Source organism: Miniopterus schreibersii (assembly GCF_964146895.1).
Source record: "Miniopterus schreibersii genome assembly, chromosome: 6".
NCBI classification, from domain to species: Eukaryota; Metazoa; Chordata; class Mammalia; order Chiroptera; family Miniopteridae; genus Miniopterus; species Miniopterus schreibersii.
The window spans coordinates 54973918-54997038 of NC_138107.1; the positions used below are offsets into that span (position 1 = coordinate 54973918).

At 44.3% G+C, this 23121-nt stretch overlaps 1 protein-coding gene across 2 annotated transcripts in view; it reads left to right on the forward strand.

The window, feature by feature from the left end:
• ARMC2 (armadillo repeat containing 2) overlaps positions 1–21129 on the forward strand; it is an 85968-nt gene extending 64839 nt beyond the window's left edge. For both annotated transcript variants that reach the window (XM_081140242.1, XM_081140241.1), the window contains 6 exons: positions 8392–8710; positions 10645–10767; positions 11325–11438; positions 13674–13806; positions 14161–14321; positions 20058–21129. In XM_081140242.1, coding sequence (XP_080996368.1) covers positions 8392–8710; positions 10645–10767; positions 11325–11438; positions 13674–13806; positions 14161–14321; positions 20058–20230 — 1023 coding nt within the window. In that variant the 3' untranslated portion in view covers positions 20231–21129. The remainder of the gene's footprint in view (positions 1–8391; positions 8711–10644; positions 10768–11324; positions 11439–13673; positions 13807–14160; positions 14322–20057) is intronic.
• The last annotated feature ends 1992 nt before the right edge of the window (positions 21130–23121 follow it).

A 23121-nucleotide genomic window follows, 5' to 3' on the forward strand; every position in this document is an offset into this window, starting at 1 on the left:
TTAATCTCTCCCCACCCACTCCCCCACCCCCATCTTCCCACTGAGATTCATCAGTCTGTTCCATGCTTCTGTGTCTCTGGGCTTATTTTGGTCCTCAGTCTGTTTTGTTTATTAGATTCCACATATGAGTGAGATCATGGAAAACTGAGTCAGGAAGAATCTGAAAACCTGAATAGGCCAATAACAACTGATGAAATCGAAGCAGTGATAAAAAAAAAAACTCCCAGCAAACAAAAGCCCTGGTCCAAACGGCTTCATAAGGGAGCTTTCTAATTCTTTAAGTTGTAGGACTAGTTTACTAAAAATTTCTCTTGCTTTTTTTTAGGTAGGCCTGCAGTGCTATGAACTTCCCTCTTAGGACTGCTTTTGCTGTGTCCCATAGATTTGGGGTTGTTGTGTGTTCATTTTCATTTGTTTCCAGGAAGTTTTTTATTTCTTTCTTGATCTTCTTGGTAGCCCATACATTGTTTAATAGCATGCTATTTAGCCATCATGTGTTTTTGAGTGTTTTTACTGTAGTTGATTTCTAATTTCATGCCATTGTGATCTGAGATGCTTCTAAACCAAACTATTTTAGAAGAGCAGGGAAACTGTTCAGGCTACAAGGAAGTTGTTATGTGTCCCAACTACTTCCTAAAATCATTAACCAAAAGCTCCCATAGCTCTTTATAAATGCATATTTCTTTTATGATTTTTCCAAATGGTTATCATTTGTGTAGCTGCCTCACCCGCTGCTGGGAGTTCCTAAAGGACACAGGCCCTGTCTTGATATACCTGAGGTGATACTTGACATAGTAGGCAAGTGATAAGTGTTGAAAGAATGAATTTTGAGTCCATGAAATGTTTTGAAGTCTGTAAAGTATTATAAAAAATTTTTTTAATACTCCAGTGCTTCTTCCATAAATATTTACTTTCTTCCCAGTTTGGCGGAGGAAAAATGAATTTCCCCCACACTTTTCACATCGATGGGCTGCCTTACACAGCAGCAAAAGGGAAGCGATGGATTTTAAATTACTTCAGATCAGCATGGCATCTTACCCTCAGTTCCCCTGGCCCAGGTGGCCAGTTGAATATGATTTGTTCTGTCCCCCTTTCCTAGAAAGAAAAGTAATTTCCAGAAATTCTATACCATGATCTGATGTGAGTGTATTAATCTGCGGTGGCTAAAAACCTGGCTACACCTGAGATTTACTTGAACAGTTGAGGCTTGGAACTGACCTTTGAAATATACATCAGCTCTCTGGCAACATTTTAAATAGAACGGTGACTTCCTATAACTATTTTTGTTTCAGCTCCAGGAAATGTTTCTGCAGCACTAACCGTGGGTTGTAGACTTGGACTTTAGAAGCCTTGTAGTCTCTTAATATACCACCCAGTGATTAAAGAGTCAGAGTTTTTATACCTTATCTTTGTTCTAAGGAGTTAGTGTTTGCTTCTGTCTTAAAAGCCTGAAGAACACATTTGGGCTCAGCAGTGATTTCACTTTTTCTGAGACTCACTTTTCAATTAAATCATGTTTATGGCTAACTGTATTTTCAAAGAACAGAAACAAAAATCTCTTAAACAAAAGGAAAAAAAGAAAAAAAGAAAAGACACCCTTCTTACACACAGCTCTTTAAGTGATCTTATCAACCGGGTGGGGAGCTTTGCAGGAAACTGGCCCCCACGTCCACAGTCCACCAATGGGGAAATCTTGCTTGGAAACAAGTACGCACCAGGGTTGCTGGCTACGGGGAGAAGTAGAATATTTACTCCCCCATCTGCCGTCTTTTCTCATTAAAAGAAAAAAGAAAAGAACTTATGGGAGAAAATGCCAAAAGTAAAAATCTTTCCCGTTTTTTAGCATGATGCCTATTCATCTCTTGTCCAGGTAAAGTCTGCCTTTAGTAACAGAATGGCTCTTTTTAAAATCTGTCTCTGTGAGATTTTCACTTTTATTTTGTACAAATCTGTCATGAGAATTATTTACATGGAACACAGATTTAGATTATTTTTATAAAGCAGTATTATAAAAACAATAGCTATTAAGGTGGTGAAATTTCGAATTCTTTCTTGATTTAAATCTGTGGCTTATCTTTGGAATCACCTGGGGAGCTTTAAAAATACAGGTTCTCAGGCTCCACCCTGAGAGATCCTGATTCAGGTCTGGGATGGGGCCCAAGAACCTATTCGTAAGAGGCTCCTCAAGTGATTCAAATGAACTGCAGGTTTGGAAACTTACGGTATAAATTAAGGTGGATCCTTGAGACCATTTTTTCTCCAATATTGATAGCAGAGGGTTTTCTACAAAACCTCAAGAGATTTTAAAGTGATTAATCAAATCAACCACATAGGGTCAGTCTTTCTCTACAGGCATGTAGCTGAAAGTGAATCTCACAGAGTGGGAACCAAAGTAGCTGTGCCAGGCGTTGGTATAAGTTTCCCCAGTAAGTGGTGACAGCCACACGGCTTTTGCCTTGTGTACCAGCAGCTGAGAGGTGCTTTCTTAGTAAGAGAAAATGGGATGGTGCTGTAGACTCCTCCGTAAATTTTCCCCCCTCAAGACTTGTGTCAAAACAAGTGGTCCTCGGACCAAACCCACCGAGCACTGATAATGCATTGATAACCATCAAAATGATAAGGCTTCAGGCACTGGTCAGAGTGGGCTGCTCAGGAGAGGGCCCCTCCTGTGGGACCCTCAGCATTGCCTGCCGATGGGAGAACTCATTAACCTCCAGCTGGCTAGACCAGCCACGAGTTGTTGATTTGCTAGTGAAACAACCACCAGCTTTTATTTTAAAATAATCACAAAATATTCCTGCAGATATCCTGCTTTGGGAAAGTTCAGTATATACCCATATTTAACCTTTGTAAGTTTGCAACAAGTAAATCTGTGGGACATTATTAGTTCATTTAAAATAAAACATGGCCAGGTTTGCACCACCCCTCTTTGCACAGGGATGTGGGCCTCTCTGTATAGGAAGGTGGTGGGATTTCTGGTTCATCAGCAGTCTCAGAGAAAAGGGATCCAGTCCTCCCAGCTCTAACAGAGGCTTCCCCAGGGAGAATGAGGGAAACACCTCTGGCTCATGTCTATGAGGTTAATTTGGTCAAGATCCATGGTACAGCTAATAACGCCAGTTTCCATACACACAAAAACAGACCGAAACACAACACTTCTGTTGGCTTCATGCATTTTGAAAGCTAAACGTTAGCATTAGGTAAAATATCTATGAAAAACACTGACTAAAATTCAATTAAATGACAAATTTCATTTAAGAAGTATGCACATATTGTATGCCCTATGGTGGGAGCTGCATTTGGTACAAACCAAATGTGAAACAGATGGGCCTAGTAACGCAGGAACGAGCGGGGCGGATAGCAGCCTTGCAGAGTGGGGTCTGCCTTAGGAGGTGCCTGTGACGTCCGCGTGGCCGCATTTAGCATCTCCACAAACACATTTGGGTTTGCTTTTTCAAAGAACATAAAGGGATTTTCCCCATTTCTTCTGTAAATATCTACCGGGCAGGATATCTGGTAAAATGCCTCAAATATGACTTTTAAGATTAGCAATATTTTGCAAAGGTCATGGTCCAAAAAAAAAAAAATAACCTTTATCTATATTCCCATCACTTGTGTCCGTTGAACAACTGCCTGTCTAACTTGTAGAAATGGCCAGTTTTGGGGTGGGCGGTTAAAACATAACTTCCATCATCGGACCATCATCAGAGCCTGCACGACCCTGCCCGGGAGCCACCAGACATGTCCTTGCCTGCGCTGCTGTGAAAGTCATGCGTCTCTCATTCCATTTGGACTTTCTCTTACGGGCCGTCTCCAGCCATGTGAGCGCTGTCTGGCTTGGCTGCTCGGGCACCGTGGTGTTGAAAATGAGACCTGGAATGTCTGGACAGTGGGGGCGGAAGGCGCACAAACATCTGCCATTTTTCTAGCTGTTGTCCAAGGCGAGCGCAGCTGTGCAGCCGCCCAGAGATAACATGACCTCTCCCTCCCCTCCAGCCTCCGCGGCCCGTGAGGATTGGTCAGGGAGGCCCCTCCGCCCCTAACCCTGGCGCCTTTATATGGCCACTTGGCTGTGGTTCCCCCTCTGCCTCCCGCCTGGCAGGAGTGTGCCCTGTGGCTCTCTTCCCAGGCCCTCTGCAGGCGCATTCCCAGTGGGTGCCGAAAGCATTTGGCTGAGCTCGCTCCTTTTTTCAGCCCTGGCCTTGCTCTGCACCCCTGACCGGGCCGGCGGGCAGCACAGTGAGCCCTCAGCTTGTTCATTCTTTCCAGCTCCTGCTGCTCTGCCCCGTGGAACTGGCTCTTCCCCCACTCAGCACGGAACCCAAGTGCCTGATTTATGCCTGCTGACTTGGAGGATGGGACACAGTGAAATTCTACCACTGCCCTGTGCTTAGAGTGATCACCACCTTCAGGGGCCTACAGTGCGGCAATTTTCAACCTTTTCATCTCATGGCACACATAAACTAATTGCAAAAATTCTGCGGCACACCAAAAAATATATTTTTTGCCAATCTGACAAAAAAAAAAGGTATAATTTGATTCATTCACACCAGACGACTAGTATTCGCTGTTGTCATTTTTTTATTTGAGAATCTCAAGGTAAAGTATTGCAAGTTTTAGAAATTCTGTGGCACAACAGTTGAAAATCGCTGTCATAGAGGATGCCCAGTAAATGATTGCTGATGGAATGGATAGATGGGTGGGGGCGTCAAGTGTGATCTCTTCTGGTTTTTAAATGATTTTCTACTAGATTCTGGGATGTGAGTCTCCAACATCTCAGACGCTTCCATTGTGTATGGTTCAGCACTTGTGCAAACTGTTGACCTACTTTCAGTACCCTAGGGCTAATTAGCATTTTTACAGTAATGCGGTCTATCTGCACTAGACTGGTAAAATTTATCTGGTCTTCTGACCACCTAATAAGCTCAATTCGTGTCGGGGTTTTGAATGAGGGGGGGAAGTCGGGTAAATGTTGCAAATTGCAAGTCCTGATTCAGCTCTCAGATCCAGATTGCACAAGAAGTTTCTAACCAAGTTTTAAATAGGGCATGTTGAGTAACTTATTTTGTCTCAGCACATTTACAACCCCTTCCATCTCAACCCATTCTTGAAAATCTTTCTAAAGTGTTTTCCTTTACGTAGAAGTAGACTGCTGAACACGGTTTATTCTGTGCCAGCACAAGGTGGTTCCTTCCCCATGGTTGTGCACGTCGGTTATTTTAAGGTGCGATAGGAAGGGTGTGGGCGTCAGGGAGAGGCGCGCTCGCTGTGGCCGGCTGTGGGCGGGGAGCACTGTGAGGTCACGCAGAAGTGGTCGCATGGGGCCTGATGGCGCATCAGATACTGGCTTTGACGTTCATAGGCAGTGGATATTTTGAGCAAAGGGGTGACATAAGAACTGTGCTTCAAGAAGTGGTGTTAACGTTGATCGCACTGGGGAGGAGCTCGTCAAGGATCTCTGACAAGAGCCCCCCAACAGGTTAACCGGAGTGAGCTTGGGAAGGAGGGAGTTGGGGGAGATTTTGAGATGATAGAGCAGAGGGAACTTGGTGACTGGTTGTTGAGGAGGGTGACGGAGGAATCAGAGACGCCCCTAGGCCTGAGTCTGGCAGATGGGGAAGATGAGGGTCACTGGGGATGAGCAGACCAGGTGACGATAGAAACTTTTGGAATCCGTCCAAGTCCCGCCCCTTCTCTTCACCCGTGTTGGACTGTGGGGTCAGTGAGCCTCTCGAAGCCTCAGTTTCCAGATCTCTGAGCAAGGGGGAATCTCCTCCACTGACGTTAGGCCAAACTCTCTCATGTGGAAAGTAACATTTAACAACCACTACGGCTGCTGCTGGACCTTGACGTAGACCATTCTGCTCAGCAATATCCCGCTCCTTGTTTTGTTCCAGGGAAAGCGATTTTCTTTCCAGGCCTGTGGAGCTCATTCAGATTGAGTAACATGCTTCCTCATTAGGGCACCACAAATGTGGAACCGAAGGGAATATCCCGCAGGCTATCCCTGGAACGCACGGTGAGGGCAGGCTCCTCGCAGCAGGTGGACCTGTTTGAGCTCTGGTTGGCCGTAGCTGTTGCTAGGCCGATTCCATTTTAAGCAAAATTAGAAAGTCAATATGAACTGGTTATACTAGAATGCCTTCTTTAAAAAAAAAAAAAAAAATTATCTCTCCTGTTTCATCTTCATTTCGCTATTTCAAGCTGTGGTAGAAATATGCAACTTTGTGTTAAATTTAATAGAAATGCCATAAAAGTGCACTGTTGATTTATATGTGGTTCTCAGATATTGTCTAAGAACGAAGGAGAGAATCTGTACCTCAAAAGAGAAATGCCTGTTAAAGAGCTTTCTGCTGTGGAATTGGTGGTCTCTGCAAATCAGTGATTTTGGCCTTCGTCCAATTTTTCAAATCTTTAGAGGATTTTAATTAAGTGCTATTCTGTAGATGAGATGAATTGTGGCGGTGGAACAGTAAATAACCTCTCCACAATGCTGTCCCTGGGCAGTTCCCTGCACGGTGCAGAGGCCCCCAGTGGTGAGCTCAGGGGCTGGGCAGCACCCCCCCACTCCGCCTCCGCTTTCAGGGTTCCAGATGAGTCAAGACAAGCGCTGGCTTGGGAAAAAGGAAGCACCACTTCTGCCAACCTCCTGGAGACTGCTTCTATTTTGGCCTATTCTGTGCTCCCTCAATTCATTCGTGGAGAATAAGTTTGAGAATGGGGGCGGGGTGGGGGAGAAAGCCTTAACAGTGGACAGAAACAGTGAGCACAGCATTTGCTGGAAGTTGGCTGCTGCAGACGCGCAATCTGCCTTCCCCATCCGTGGATCTCGCATGCCATCCTGCAGTTGGCATCGCGGCTGCCAGGAACCACCCCTCCTTCTCCCTGAAGGCCGGGAGAGAGGTATTCTAGCAGCGTTCACTCTTCCTGCCTCATAGCCTGGAGTTTCTTCCTCCCACATCCGACGCATTCATCTGGGCCGCGTTAGGACCACAGGGATGTTAGAATCAAAGAATCTTAGAAGTGGGAGGGGCCCCCACTTCAAGGGAATTGTTCAAAGAAAAATGCATGTAGTCTTCCTGGATTAGGCCACTAGTAACAGTGGGTAAAGGTCACATGTATTCTGAAAAATGAGGATCACTCAGGAAACCTGCTTTTACTCAGCCCAGCCCTCTCCCTTTTGTCCCTTTTAAGGCTACTGATAACTACTAATCTGATAAACAAAGGTTTATTTGGAATCCCTCCCGGGGACATATTTGCATTTTAAAAGGAGATAATTCCCTAACTGTTTAGAAAGAAGGCAGTCCAAGGAGGAGATTGTTAAATGGCAAAGGTGTGAGAAGTAGGGCATGGGTGTTGAAAGAACTCCAGGTCTGGGAAATCCTCGGTTCAAATCCTGATCCACCCTCACTGGCTGTGTGACCCTGGCACTTCTCCAAGCCAGTTCCTTGTCAGTAAAATAGCACAACACTCAGCATAGTAAGTATTAGCACTCAAGCCGGTCGTAAGTTTTCCTTCCAAGTCTCCCTTCCTAGGACCTCCTTCACCACCGCATGTAAGGCCAACCATAGGTCTGCTGTCAAATTACCAACGTAATTGTTTCTGTATCTGGTTTAGTTGTAAAATGTTCTCATCTTGGGGTTTCTAGAAACATTTATTTATTTATTGTGAAATATATACAGAAAAGTTCATGAAACAGATATGTACCAGTTAGTTAGCAAATAGTTATAAATGTGTCACCCACGTTACCACTACCCAGGTCAAGAAAGACAAATACTGCTTTAGAGTGGATATAAGGCAGTGGGGGGAGGGGGAATGCTGCTAAACACGAGCACCAATACCCTCCTCCCTCCCTCTCCCCTCCCTCCGCCCCCAGCAAAGAATTATCCAGCCCCAGGCGTCAGCGGTGCCCAGGTAACTGCCACCTGTAGCACCACCTGACTAGCCATTGTTGCCTGATGTTTAGAAACTCAACGCTTCCCCAGGAGGCGAACTTTCAGGAAAAGATTTGGATGCTCCAGAAACCTGTCAGTAGAAAAACTTAGATTTACGTAATGCATTGTTCTTAGTGATAATATCCCACTCCACTAGTCGGTCTCTGGAAAAAAAAAAAAAAAGAGAGATAGTCCAGCCAGAATTTCAGATGAAGGATCTGAAGTTAATAGGCCTAAAAGCATCAATCAGTTTGTCTTCCTCCCAGGCTGCCAAATCCTTTAATCGCCTGTTGATTTGCACCAATCTTGGGAATCAAATCCTATACAAGTTAATCGAAGCCAGCCGTGTTCCATCTTGCTATTAATGAAATCGTGAATAAATTAAATACTGTACTCTTTCCAACAACCTGTCCCAGCCGCTGTGCACTTGTAACTCTGCGTCTTTCACTTATTGCAGGACTTAGTCGTTCGTGTTGTTTTCATTCTTGGCAACCTGACAGCGAAAAACAACCAGGCTCGTGAACAGTTTTTCAGAGAGAAAGGCAGCATCCCAACCCTGCTGTCATTATTCCATACGTTCTCCGAGCTGGCTCTGCGTCCCCAGAGGCCAGCCGGTGACGGAGAGGAGCAGCCCCGGCCACAGAAGCCACAGGCCCCGGCGGAGGAAGTGCTCGTCAAGCTGACCCGCGTGCTCGCCAACCTGGCCATCCACCCGGGCGTCGGGGCCGCCATGGCCGCCAGCCCGAGTGTGGTGGGCCCGCTCCTGGCCACGCTGGGTAAGGCCCCGGCTCACGGCGGGAGCTCTGTGGGTTGGGTGTGCTGAGGGTTTTATTGGTACAGTCAGCTCACTTTGGTGAGACTTTGCAGCCCTGTGAAAGAAAATTCCTCTTCCGTTCAGAGCCGCCTCAAGGGTAATCCAGATTTTTAAAAAAATGAAAAAATAGTAATACATATTATTGCTAAACCCCACTGAACTGTGTGTACACTGCAAGAGGGTGCATTTTATGGTACGTGAATGGCATGGAAATATTTATAAAGAATATAGATCCAATTACTAAAAATTGGCCAGAATAACCACTAAGAGTTCAAAAATCCTAAATTTTTTCATCATTAGTCCATGTGATTAAAGTTTCCTTATCTTTTTATTTTTCAGGTTGTTACATTATCTATAATTACAGCCTGCAGTTATTCAGGCCCTATCTTTTCCCTCCTGTATTAGTCAGCTCACGCTGCCAGAACAAAAGACCACAGACTGGTTGGCTTAAAAAACAGAAATTTATTTCTCAGAGTTGTGGAGGCTGGAAGCCCACGATCAGGGTGCTGGCCTATTTGGTCCCTGTGAGAGTTCTCTTCCCGGCTTGCGGATGACTATGTGCTTGCGTGGCCTTTCTTTGATGTGTGCAGGTCTTCTTATAACTCCTCCAGTCCTATCAGATAAGGACCCTGGTGGCCTCATTTAACTTTAATTGCCTCCTAAAATCCCTATCTCTGAATACAATCCCACGTACTGTCCATTTTCCTCCCTAAATAGTTTTTCAGTCTGTCCACTGTGCTCCATCTCCACCATCACCCAAGCCTAAGCCATAGTATTTGTCATCTGAATACCACAGGAGGCTCCTCGCTGGCATCCTTGCCTCTGCCCTTCTCTGCACTGTGGCCAGAGAAGTCTGAAGGCTGAGTGAAAGACAGGGACAGAATTACTTGAGTACCAAGCTAAAGGGTTCACTCATTCATTCATTCAGTTATTCTTGCATTCAGCAATTATTTATTGAGTGCCCCCTGTGTGCAAGACACTGTCTCAGGGTGCTGGCAATGTAGCAATGAATTAAACAGACAAATCATTCGTCCTGGTGGAACTTACATTTTAGGACTAGAAGACATATATTAAACATATAAGTCAAGTGGTCACATGTTCTATGGAGAAATCAAAGTAGGGTCAGGGGAAGAGAGAAGAATGGTGCCATTTTATATAGAGTGATTAAGGAAGCCATGTCCAATAAGGTGACATCTGAGCAACAACCTGGAGCACATAAGGAGTGAGCCAAATGGATAACCAGGGAAAGAATATATTCCAGACAGAGGGAATAGCAGTGTACACATTCTCAGGAAGGATCATGCTGACATGTTCAAATAGACACCAGTGTGAGTGGCTTTGGAAGCCTGGGGGCTGGAGCAGCAAATGAGACCAGAGAGGTCAGGGCTGGAGCAGCCCAGGGAGGGCTCGGGGAACAAGTGAAACCAATGACATTATCTGACTAACTTTTAAAGGATCACCATGCTGAGGATAGACTCAGAGCGGTGAAGGTGGATGAACAGAAGTCAATTAGGGGATGAGAGATGGGGTAGATGGTAGCAGAGCAGGTGAGGAGTGACCAGATTCTGCATGTTTAGGGTCAGGGGGAACCAGATGGGATTAGAGACGGCGGGGCTCACTGGTGCATTGGCACCTCAGCTTTACTACAGACCCTCTGGCTAGAGGGATGGAGCTTAATGTTCTCAACCCTGGGCAGGAGTGATCTCCTGCATGCGGTGCATTTCCCTGCAGGAAGGGCCATGGGAATAAAGCAGCAAACTGCCAAGGCAAGTGGCATCCTTGCACAGACCTAGCCCAAGACAAGGGCGAGTTCCTGCTGCAGCTGGATTCATGCTGCTTGAGGATGGCTTTGTTTCTGCCCTATGGTGAGTCTGTGATTCCCTTACTTTGTTTCAGAATACAAGTCCATTGATGATTGTGAGGAGCTGGTCATCAATACTACAGCAACAATCAACAACTTATCTTACTACCAAGTGAAGAATTCTGTCATTCAAGACCAAAAGCTACATGTTGCTGAATGTAAGGTTCAAAGTTGGGTTTGGGTAGATGCATGTTCATTTAAGGTTTTGATTTTATTAACTAAACATAGTTCTAGAAGCATTCATATTTCCTGATTTCCTGAAACAAATATCTAAGAGCCTGATTTGATTCTGAGAAATTAGACTATGGGGAAAAGTTAGCTTCTTAGTTCTTGCTAAAGTCCCTGGCTGTTTGTATTTTATTATCATTTTTAATTTTTGAATTATCAGTATTAGTTATTAGTACTTTCTGTGATTATTGAGCTATGATATTGGTTTCTAATAGTCTTTAAATCAACACTTAAATTCACTGATTTAGCCTGGCTGGCGTGGCTCAGTGGTTGAGCATTGACCTATGATCCAGGAGATCCTGGTTCAATTCCCGGTCAGGGCTCCATCTCCAGTCGGGGACGTGCAGGAGACGGCCTATCAATGACTCTCTCATCATTGATGTTTCTATCTCTCTCTCCCTCTCCCTTCCTCTCTCTCTGAACTCAATAAAGATAGATTTTTTTCTTTTTAAATTCACTGATTTATTTCTCTGGTCACCAAACCCAGTGCTTTTAAAGCTGCTCGTGAGTAACAACATGGATGGAGTCCTGGAGGCTGTGCGTGTCTTTGGAAATCTCTCCCAGGACCGTGACATCTGCGATTTCATTGTACGGAAGAATGGTGAGTTAGTGACAATTCCGTTCATAAACATGCTCTTCTCGCCAGTAAACAGCGGAGCTGCCTGAGAGCTCGGGTCACGACAGTGTAACGCTTGTTTCCGCTTTGGGACGAGCGAGTGCTTTACATTCTGTTCCGCGCGGACGTAAGGCTGTTGGCGCAGGATGCCAGGGTGGACTGGGCGTGCTCTCCGCGTTCCCTCTCCCTCGGGGGAGGCCTTCTGACTCCCAAGGTGGGGCGTGTGTGTGTGTGAGTGTGTGTGGGTGTGTGTGAGTGAGTGAATCGAGTTATCTATGCTCTCATTTCTGTCCGTGGAAACAGACTCAAGAGAAAGTCCCCTTCATGTTCTAGAATGTCCATTACAGTACTACTTGTAATAGCAAAAGATGGAAACAAATGTCCATGAACAGGCAAGAGGAAAAATAAATTATGGCATAGTCACACCACAAAATGTTTTATAGCAATGAAAATAAATGAACTAGAGGTTATGGATCAACATGGATCAACCTCAAACACTTAAAATCTAGGAGCAAAAATGTTAGTGATAGGGGGATATATACAGAATAATGCCATTGAGGCAAGTTTTAAAATATGCAAAACAATCTTGGGGTATTGTTTATGTAATACACTCATGTAGTAATGGTATAAGGTAAAAATGGTATTTGGAACTGATAAACTCCACATTTAAGACAGAAGTTATCTTTGGAGGCAAAGGAATGCCCAGATATAAAATTGGACCAGTAAAGTTTTATTTCTTGAAAAAGAAAGTTTCATATATACAGTAGTCCTTTTTCTTTTGAATGCGTCTGATTTCCACCCTATGCAAATTCAGACCTTTCTTAAACTGGATGGCAGGTACACAAGAGTTTATAGTCACCATTCTCTGGATGTCTCAAATATTTCACGTAAGAATAGCAACTAAAAACATGTCGACATAAGAAATGTCCAAACCTGCAAAGAATTTTTATGAGTTTATTTGAGCCAAATTGATGACATATCCTGGGGAGCAAGGTCTCAAATGCTGCTGAGAATAGCAATTTTGCAGCTTCTCTTACATGCTTGAAATTAAGGAGGGAGTGTGAGGAGAATTGCACGCGGGTGGGAGAAAGCGAGGCGGGGGTTGGGTTACACGATTACATGCTATCTTAAGGGTGGTGGCCCCTTTGAGAGGCATCACTTCTGGCATCTCAAAGGTGCGTTATCCTAGATGAACAAGAACAATGGAGGAGCTGGCTTAAAACCTTTTAGTACAGAAGTGATAGGCCTGGGTGTGACTACCCTCCACGGCCTTTCCAGTTAGGAATTTATTATTTACTACAGCACCCCGTTTTCTTCCACAAATACCTAATTATCCATGTTGACGATAGAAAGTTTAGATAATGCATGGAGGAAACCAGCAGCAGCAAGCGGCTGCCCATCACCTCGCTACCGCAGAGACGGCGCTTCCCATTCTGCTGTGCTCTTTAGACCCTTAAGAACACATGTATGTGAGGCAGCCTTTGCCAAGCTCACTGTTGGGCCCATCTGTGGGGCCACGGCCAGAGCAGGGTGGCCGCCTCTCAGGTGTGCAGGAAAACAGGAGGAGGCAGGGCACGCACCTCCCCGCTGTCCCCCAGCCCTTTGCCCAGGCCCAGTGGGGGGCTGAGAAAACAAGACAATGAGCTCCGTTTCCCAGGAGTAAGGGGAACCGTCCCAGAGGCGGGAGCAGGCCCCTGCTTGAGATGCCCCCTACCCACGAAGTCCTGCCTTGCCACAGGCCGGTTCCGGTGCTTTGATCAGGACTTCTGTGGCCCTGGAGGACTTCTGGGAAGATCTCAATAGGACCCTTCCCCAGGGCTGTGTATTTAGAGAAAATTGCTGCTGGAGGTTCCAAAAGGCCCTTGAGATGTTAAAGATGAATGTCACTTGCGTGGTGGGAAGTCCATGGCTTGCTCCTTTCCACTGGCCAGAACTACACTACTGCCTTGCAGAGGGAGCTGCTTTCTGGGTCAGATATAACAATACCTGGGGGACAGAGGATCTGGGGGTGGGAGCAGGTTCTGGACGTGGTGGGTGTTGGGGAACCCACTGCTGGGCAATGGGTAATGCCTTAGGAAGAATGGGGTAAAATCCCCTGTAGGGCTTGCAGTTTGCAAGCTACTCCCCTTTGCTTTTTCCCCTTTCCCCTTAAATAAGGGGGAATAAGCTACAGCTGAGAACCTGAACTTTACTGTCTGCATTTGCTGTCTGCCCTCCCAGTGCACAAGTTCATGATCGCACTGCTGGACGCCAACCATCAGGATATGTGCTTTTCTGCATGTGGTGTTCTCCTAAACCTCACGGTGGATAAAGACAAGCGTGTCATCCTAAAGGAAGGGGGTGGCATTAAAAAGTAAGTTTCAAGGCACGGAGTTCCAACTCTCTTGGATTCAGAGGGCGTAGTTTTCCTGGGACTGTAGGCCCCTCTTGTCATTCCTCTGGGGCAGAGAGATTTCAATATTTGGAAGAGACAAGTTAGGGCTGCAGAGGGGATTTAGGTCCCATTGGACACATAAAATAATTCAGAAGCAGATTACTGCAACTCTGTAGCTATTTAAATTTGTAGATATGAAAATATTTTAAATAATTGCCAAATTATACACGTTGCATATTAAATATTAGAGAAGGATAGTCATTATTGTGCTAAATATATAAAAGTTAGAGATTCTGACCTAATAACATCTCAGTTTAACTTTCATTAACTCAGGTTAGTGGACTGTTTAAGGGATTTTGGCCCTACTGACTGGCAGCTGGCCTGCTTGGTTTGCAAAACATTATGGAACTTCAGTGAAAATATCACTAATGCCTCCTCATGTTTTGGAGACGAAGACACCAACACACTCTCGGTCCTGCTGTCATCATTTTTAGGTAAGCCTCCTCACTGTCGTCTGTGAGTATTAGCAAAGTGAGGTAAATCTTTTTTCTGTGCCCTGTATGGATAAAGATTGCCATGCATTTGGGCAGCTATATTTCTCTAAGCAACAACAGCCTGGTAAAGATGATTATAATTAAGAAATATCTGGAAGAGGCCAAATGTTATTTACAGTGGGAGCACAAAACCTTTTAACTCATTGGACACTGTCATGATTTCTTCCAGGGCTTTTTTCTCTTTTGCATTTTCTATAGAGTGCATAAATACAAGATGATGCTGTTTAAAAGAATCGTTGTAATTGAGAAAACGTGGCAAAAGCTACTGTGAATTAAATCATGCTTTTGAGTGAATCTATACAGTTAATTAGCAGCTGTGTTAGTTGTCAGCTGAGAACCCTGACTGAGCCCTACTGGCCCACATCTGGTCAGCGTCTGCGACACTATCTGCCGTTCCAGTGCAGTCCATACCTTGGAAGGTGGGAAATCGCTGATACGAACCAGAGGAAAGAAGACAGCTTCTTCCATTTTTAGAACTTCCATTTTTAGGATAATTGTTTCCATACAGTGACTGGGGGCAGTAGGAGTGTTTTCAATACTCCTTTTTCCTAATGGAGAAGGCCCTACATTGCCCAGCGCCATCTGTGTCAGCAGGGCGGTGGAAAGGAGCCGTTTGCTCGGAAACTGGGGTTCAGGTGGTGTCGTTTGATAAGAGAATCTCTCAGAAGCTGTCTTTTCACCTCTAAAATGGGGAGCTGATCATCGCTGCCCTGCTGCAGGGAGTCACGAGGATCAAACGTCCTGAGTGGAAAGACCCAGAGGCCGCAGTCAGTGTGCGTGTGAGCCCGTGTTGGCGCTTACAAGAGAGGTTTCACCCTGTCTAGCACGTTCGTCCCCACGCTGAGACTGATGTCCACTTCGCAGAGCTGCGAGGATGATAAATGAGCCGGGTGTAGACAGAGATTGATACAGCGCCTGCCGCTCGCCAGGCCCGCAAAACGTGCTCGCCAAGGTGCTTCGTAAATCCGGAGCGTCGTGATGATGACACATTAAACCGAAACTCAGAGCTAGGAGGTTTGCTGGGCTCATGTGAAATTTGCTTTTTCCAGATAAATATAATTTTGTTGGTGTGAGAGTAAGGGAAAACGGACATGATTTTAAATCATTGAAGTTCACAGTCTGCCCTGTGAACGTGAAGCTTCCGCCCGGTTGCCAGGAGAAGTGCAAGCTCGACTTGCCCTCGCTCAGCTCTCCTCCAGGGCAGGACATGGGGGTCAGCTGCAGAATTTAAGAAAAACACACTCATCCTCCCCATCCCCAGAATTCTGAAGCCAGGAAGCCAGCATATTGCCCAAAGCCTGCCAGGGAGCACCTGGGAGGTAGCTGCAGGGGGAGCTGGAGCCCTGACTGCCCCCTCCGTGGCTGGCCCCATCGCCCCCCCCCCCCGCTGGAGGCCTGGCCCTGCTCTGCTCTGCGCAGATGGGAAAAGTCCTGCCGCCCCCTGCTCCCTCTAGGCTCCTGCTTGGTCGTGGCTTCAACCACCTTGAGGCTGCTTTTGCGGTATCGGTGTGTGCGAGTGCAGCTCCTCCGCTGTGGGCACACCTTTCCGCCTCCCACTTGGGGAGAAGATGTGACTGGGTGCGAGAGTCACTCTCTGGGCTGTAGGGCTCCTGCCTCCACCGCAGGCGATCTGTGGCTTCCTCTGGCATGTAAGTCTGGGGAAATCAACCATAACTAACGAGGATGGTGGGACCATGGGGCACAGGGACGGCTTAGGAGGGCGCATGAGCGTGGCCAGCTTCTCCGCAGGGCAGGGCACACAGCAGGCACTACGTGGCGGGGGGCCTGTTACTCCGCACACCGGCCTTCCCTTAGAGCCACGCTGGGCCTCGGCGTGGCCTCCCAGCCTCTGCGCCTGTCATGTGTGTCCCTCATCTGCCCAGCCAGAGGCTGCCTGTCCTCGCAGGCCCTTCTCACAGAGCTTTCCAAGCCCCCTGTCTGATCATGGAAAATCTGTACTTATTTAGCAATTAATCATGGCTGTGTGACTTCTCCTGCACAGTTGTTTTGTCTCAGCTCGCCACTCCAGCTGAGCCGCTTTAGGAAAGGGTACGGCCTCATGCAAGGAAGATTCTGGGTAGATGCTTGTGGACTGACTCTCGTTAGTGGTACCTTGTTTTAATAGTGCCGTATACTTTCGAAAGCATGTCCGCTCTATCCTCACACGATCTCTCTGAGGTCATCGGCTAGGTGACAGAAAAGGAAAGTAGGTCTAAGAGGGTTAAGCGACTTGCCTAAGGTCATAGTGTAGGAAAGCCAGGACTTTCCATCAGAAAATAAACATCTAGCCCCGTGTTTTCCTGCTGTCCCATTACACAGCATCCCCTTACCCGCCCCACCCGAGGAAGGGCCTGTGACATGGATAACACAAGGAAACACAGCCCATCAGAAGCCACGTCTCCAGCGTGGTGTCAGGGCTTCTCAAGTGATCGCCATCCCTCCTTAGGAACCACGAGGGCTGGGCTGCTTCCCGGCTTCTCTCCGCAGCGCAGGAGAAGGGGCCTCAGACTCTTACTTCTCTCTCTGGCCAGTTGGGCGGCAGCAAGTGAAGTGCATCTGTGGTCGAGAGTGTATTTGAATTTAAATTCTTTTACAAAGATAGCTTTAAAAAACAGGCCATTTTGAAAACAGGGTGAGTTGTTAGACAACAGTCTCATGTTGAAGCGTGAGCACTGTTTTTAGAAATAATGGCAAGGCAATTCATAATGTAATGTAAGTTACCCAACTTTTTCTTGATGGCTGACGGGGGGAAAAAAAATAAAGTAATTGTCCAGAACAAGGTTGGGATGCCGGGATGTTGACAGTCTTTTTGAAAAGCGGTTTAAAAAGAATGTTGTCTAAGACTTCCTGATGTATTACCATCACTTCTTATAAACTCATTAGCAGTGTGTTTACCTTGAAGTTTTAAGTGGTGTGCCCTAGCACACTAGTCCACCATGAGCTTCTCTCAGGAGAGCCAGCAGCTGGCGATCAGTGTGTGCAGGTTATTATTGTGAATGTAAAACACACTGGGTTTTTATGTTCATTATAAAGTACATGGATCACTAGCATCCAAGTTGCACGACAAGGGGTGGAATGGGGCCCGGCACTCAAGTTAGAGGGTCACATGGTCCAGCCTACACCAAAGAGCCAGCGGCTGCTTCTCCAACATGTGAGGACCATGCCTTATAAGAAAATAGGGCAATACCAGGTCCTTCAAGGAGCTGCCTGGTGCTAAGCAGCAAGCTAGGAAATAGAGCAGCAAGTAGGAGAAGCTTTCATTGATGCTGTAGGACACTTAAACTACATTCGCGACTGTGTTACAATGATCACTGATAAGTTCATTAATCCTTCCTAATACATGGCCTAAAACGCTAGTGTTTGGAAGTGTGCTGTGCACAGAGAACTCTTAGGAACGATCGGTTTTCTAAATCAGTGCTTTTCACACTGTGACCAGCATCTTTAAAAAACAAAGTAGCAAAGAAGATATCAGAATGTATAACATGTAATAAGGGTATTCTATTATAATACATTTGTTTATTTGTATAGAAATATGTATACAGTTATAATGTAATATGTATTTCTTAGGTCATAGTCAAAAAAGCTTGAAAATCATAAAATCTAAATTTTTCTTGCATTAGTCTCTGCCATTCTTTGCACTACAAGTTCCAAATTTTAATACTTAGTGTAATATGGCATTTAAAAAATGCATTTGCTGTATTTACGTTGAAATTTCAGCCTGCTTTTCTCTTACCTGTAGCTCTCTGGCCACTTTTATTATCTTGTCTAACCCAGTTTAGAATTGGAAGGGTTCAAGTATAGATTAACTAATAATAGGCTGAGCCTCAAGAAAAGCAACATAGTCTTGATCCTGGTTTTTTTTTTAAAGCACCAAAATAGAGATTTGCTAGAACCACCAACTCCAACCAAAACCCTGGGCAGAAGAAGGGACTGGGAGGCACATGGGCAGCCCTCAGCCCTCAGCTTCTTGGGAAAGAAGGGCACGAAGCAAGAGAGTTCATTTTCAAGTGGAAGGTTAGGGCTCAGGAACCCCGGAAGAGAGTGAGCAGGGGGCAGATCTAGAACTGACACCACTGGCTTACAGACGCCTCTCGTCCAGAAGCAGCCCAGTGGGCAGGGCTGGGAAGGCACCCAGCGCCATCAGCACCCCCCCCCCAGGGCCTGGTTGCTGGGGGTGGGGAGGCCCAGGTTTGCTTCCGGAGTCTCCACGGAGGCCTCGCTGAAGGGTTTGCCCAGAACTTATCTCAGGGCCGCATAGCTGCTCGCTTGGTTGTGAGGAGAGGAGGGGAAGGAACGAACTGGGATTCCAGGCTCCCTTATCTTCTTGTGGGTGGGGACCCCAATAGTGCCAAAGTACGCAGGGTGTACAGAAATACTCAGTACCCAAAACCCGGTGTCAACAGTAATGAAGCAGTTTCTAATAGGATTTTAATTAGCCCTGTGAGGAAAGTTTTCAAATTATGTAAGTAGCGATATTTGTGGTCATTTCAGGACTTAGCAGTTACCACTTAAGAAGCCTGCCTCGGCCACAGACCTGGCAAGAGGCAGAGCCAGGCTTGACTGGCAGGCCAGTGCATTTTCCTGAAGTGCTTCACACGGGTGCGAGGCCCAACACAAACAAGTAGAAACGCGGTGGCAGCTCAGCCACAAACCTTCCTGGCCATTTATCTCCCTGCCTGCATAGATATACTTACGATGTTTACAGAGTTCAGGATGCCTTTAAATTCAGAAGCAAATTAAAATTGTACTTTTGCATTCTTTGTACAAGTGCTTTCTGCATTACCCTGGACTCACTTGGGATTCTTATGCTGCTTGGGATCCTCACTCTCTCCCACTTTTCACTGTTACGGGTCAAAACATAGGGCCGGGTGGTTGATTGTCTTTTTAAGGATGTATGTCCAGGCTGTTCTGAAGATAGCTAAGTTGATTTTTAGTAAAGTTTTAAGTGTCAAGTTCAACCGTGCTTTTTCCCAAAAGATGTCCTGACTCCTTTTTATACCTGTCAACCACTGAAGTAATTAACTTTTTTAAGGCACAGGTGAGGAAGTAACCTGTTAATTTGTTCAGAGCAACTGTGACCTGACTTTTGGATGTGGACTTATACACATGAGATTAGTTGAAATAAGGCTCGATGAAATTTAGAATTTTTTGAGATTATTGTCCTTTTTTTATTGAGACTAAAATACACTTATTTAAAAATATTTGTAAAGAACAGAAGAGAGTAAAGAACTTCTACAATAAAAAAGCCTTTATAAACAAAAACAGAAAAAAAAGAGCCTTTTAACACTATCAGCACTCTGTGTCATGTTGGAATTAGGGATGACCCAGGATAAGTTGAACTCGTGCCATCAAAAATTAAACTTCACTGCCCTGGCCAGTGTAGTGTGGCTCAGTGGTTAGAGCGTTGGCCCATGCACCCAAGGGTCTTGGGTTCCATTCTCGGTCAAGGGTACGTACCTACCTGGGTTACAGGTTTGATCCTGGCCCCGGTTGGGGCTCTTGCACATCGATGTTTCCCTCCCTCCCTCCCTCGCTCCCTCGCTCCCTCCCTCTCTCCTTCTCTCTAAAATTCAGTGGAAAAAATATCTTCAGGGGAGGATTAACAAAAAAAAGATTAAACTTTATTCAATAGGATAATTTCAAATAATTGCTGTAATTTTAATTTTTCTGATACAGATGAAGAACTAGCACTGGATGACAGTTTTGACCAAGACCTAAAAAACTATCACAGACTCCACTGGGAAACGGAGTTCAAACCTGTGGCACAGCAGCTTCTAAACCGAATTCAGACCCGTCGTACCTTCCTGGAGCCCCTGCCTGTTCCTTCTTTCGAACATGATGCAAGTTAACACCAGAAATGGGAAGTCAGGTCACCTTCATTCTTAAGGAGTGGGAACAAACATGAACTTGTTTTTCTTTTCAGTATAAACAAATATTGAAAGTTTTCCAGGTACTGATGTTAGTGAGTAGTCTAAGTATTTTTTTTTTTAATAAGCATTTCTTCTTGTTAGGTATTATGGGAAAATGAATATACATGTACTTTCTGCTGTGAGAAATGTAAGATAAAAAAATATATGCGTGGTTTTTAATAAGTAAATGACTTTTTCTTCTATTCTCTAGCCAATAACTTAGTTCTAGTCTGAAAGTCCTGATCTAACAATCCTGGAATTTAAGTGCTTGTCAACCCAGTAGTTAACCTTGCAATGAAGGCTCTCTGATTTTGTATATAGAAAGAATGGTGGTCAATACTATTAGGAATACGTTGCTGCATAAGCATCTATACTGATTCTTATGTCAGCTAATAATAACTTTCTGGTTGGGCACCATTATTTTTGTGGTTCTCATATTAAGAGAAGCAGGAAAAGTTAGGCAAGACCACTTTGGGCCACCTATTCTTTATTAAATAAGTAAAATATATGAAAAAGGGAGTATTTTTACCTCTTTTCATTTGAAATAAAATTCACTAGACCAGACAATCCTTCCAATTGTAATTCTCTGTGACTAGGGAGGTGTTATAATGTACTAGAAAGTGTGTAGGCTTAGGTGTATGGTAGATCTCATTTGAATTCTAGCTCTCCCATACTTGGATCTTGGACAAGTAACTTAATTTCTTGAGTTTCAACTATAAAATGGGAATAACACCTATTTTATTATAGGGGGTTTTGGGGAAAAAAATTAAATGGGAAAACTGCCGAGAACAGTGTCTGGTGTGTAGTAGGTTCTCAATAAATTATAACATTATGATGGTAGTTTATTAGTTCGCCATTCTTTGTGGGGTAAGCTTGGCCTTTGAATAAGTAAAACCACCAAATAAATTGACATTACTGTTATCTGATACCAGCCAAAATAAGATTTGGACATCAAAGTGGGTTTACTATTCTGCTTGGAGAAAAGCTGACTCATCTCTCACCCTACAAAATACCAAGATCAATGGGCAAGGGCAGGCATCACAGACTGGACAGGCTCTCAAAGCCTATCAAGAAAAACCTAAATTTCCAGGAACAAACACATTTTCCAAGGGCTCCTCCCTGATATAGGGCTCAGCAGAATTACTGGGACACTCACCTTATTATAGTCTGTAATTTGTAAGTAAATGATAATAGATTCATTCCGATAGTTGACATCATTTTAAACACTTTGCTGACTGGTCAGGAGCATACAGACACATGTTTCTGTGTCTGAATGTTGCTGACCAGTCATGAGATAATTCTTGTCTGCATTTACATTAATCTAAGTAATTTTAAACACCTTGCTTATGATAGTCACTAGTCACACATACGGTAATAAAACTTTCAGAGTATCTAACGATAAAAAAAATATGCTTGGAAAACATGCTTATCCAACAAGTTTTATTTATCTACATATCTACCAATGGTGTGTTATCAAAATTAATTTGAAATAGCTCAACCATTAGAATAAGAATCTTTTAGCTTTTAAATGAAGTTTAAAATATCACCAGTTTACATCATATAAACTTAAATAATTGTAAATACAGAGGTGTTTGGAATTTAATCTTTCTTCTAGTGAGAAATAATTAAGTTTGGCATAAAAAAGTTCCCCAAACTTTCCCCCAAATACTTCAGATTTAAAAACTGAAATCCTGCAAAACACCTCAGCTTTAAAAAATGAAATCCTGGAAACGTCAACCAGAAATGTTTTCATGATTATTTAAGAAAAAAATTTCCTCTTGTGGGTTGAGGGTTTTGATAGCCCATAGACTATTCTATTTCACTATCCCTAATTATTTTGGAAACTATTAGTTTCAAAGATTACGGTAACATTAGAAATCCAGTGTGTTTAGTTTTGAGAAAACATTCTGAGTAACAGGAAGCACCTGTTAAATGGGCGGCATTGGAACATCAACTTTGCATCACATACACTCCCTTATTAGTTAGTATAAGCACACGTTTTTACTCATTAAATTTTTCATTCTGACTTGTGATTTCTAAGTGATTATAAACTTCAGTGGACTAAGATGATGCATTCAGTTGATCTTGTTTCGTGATCACAGTCTCTCTTACAAGTTTTGTATTTTCAAGACAAAGCAGCAGCAGAATGAGTAAAACTTGAACTGTATCCAGCGCAGGCTTACTTGTTGGGTTTACCTGCACTGCTACGTGATCAGCAGCTGACAGAAGAGGGCAAAGGCATGGTGCAAATTCAGCGGGTAGGACCATGTGTATATTACTGTAAGCTAACTAGAAACGAACTTATACATTTCTTTAAATATACAATATATTGAATATAAATATATCAATTTCTAGTCAGTTAGTGCCTCCCCACTCCTACCCCCACCCCCATCCACACATTATAAATTTGTGGGCAATAGACTGAACTCAATAAATGTTTTAATGAGTAACAGAGTTATTACAACAGCTTTGATTAAATTTAGAGCTATTTCTAGTTGTCATTTTTTGCTATATAGTCACTCCCTAATAAGTCCTTGTTTCTAATAATTTTTAGTAATTCTATTTGAACTCTAAAACATCCCAGTTCAAAAGGGAGAAGGCATGGGGGCCATGTTAGCCACTTCCAAGATAAAAATAGTCTTACCTAAGATTCTGAAGGACCACTTTTCTCTGTATCCTTCAAAATTAATGAGTTTTCCATTTAATAGCAGTCTCTCATCTGATATAGCATTATTTAAGTGTGAATCTACATGGCTAATGAAAGTAAATATAAACTTAGAATTGTTACTGATTGTGAAGTCATGACTTGAGATTGAGACAACAAACTAAAA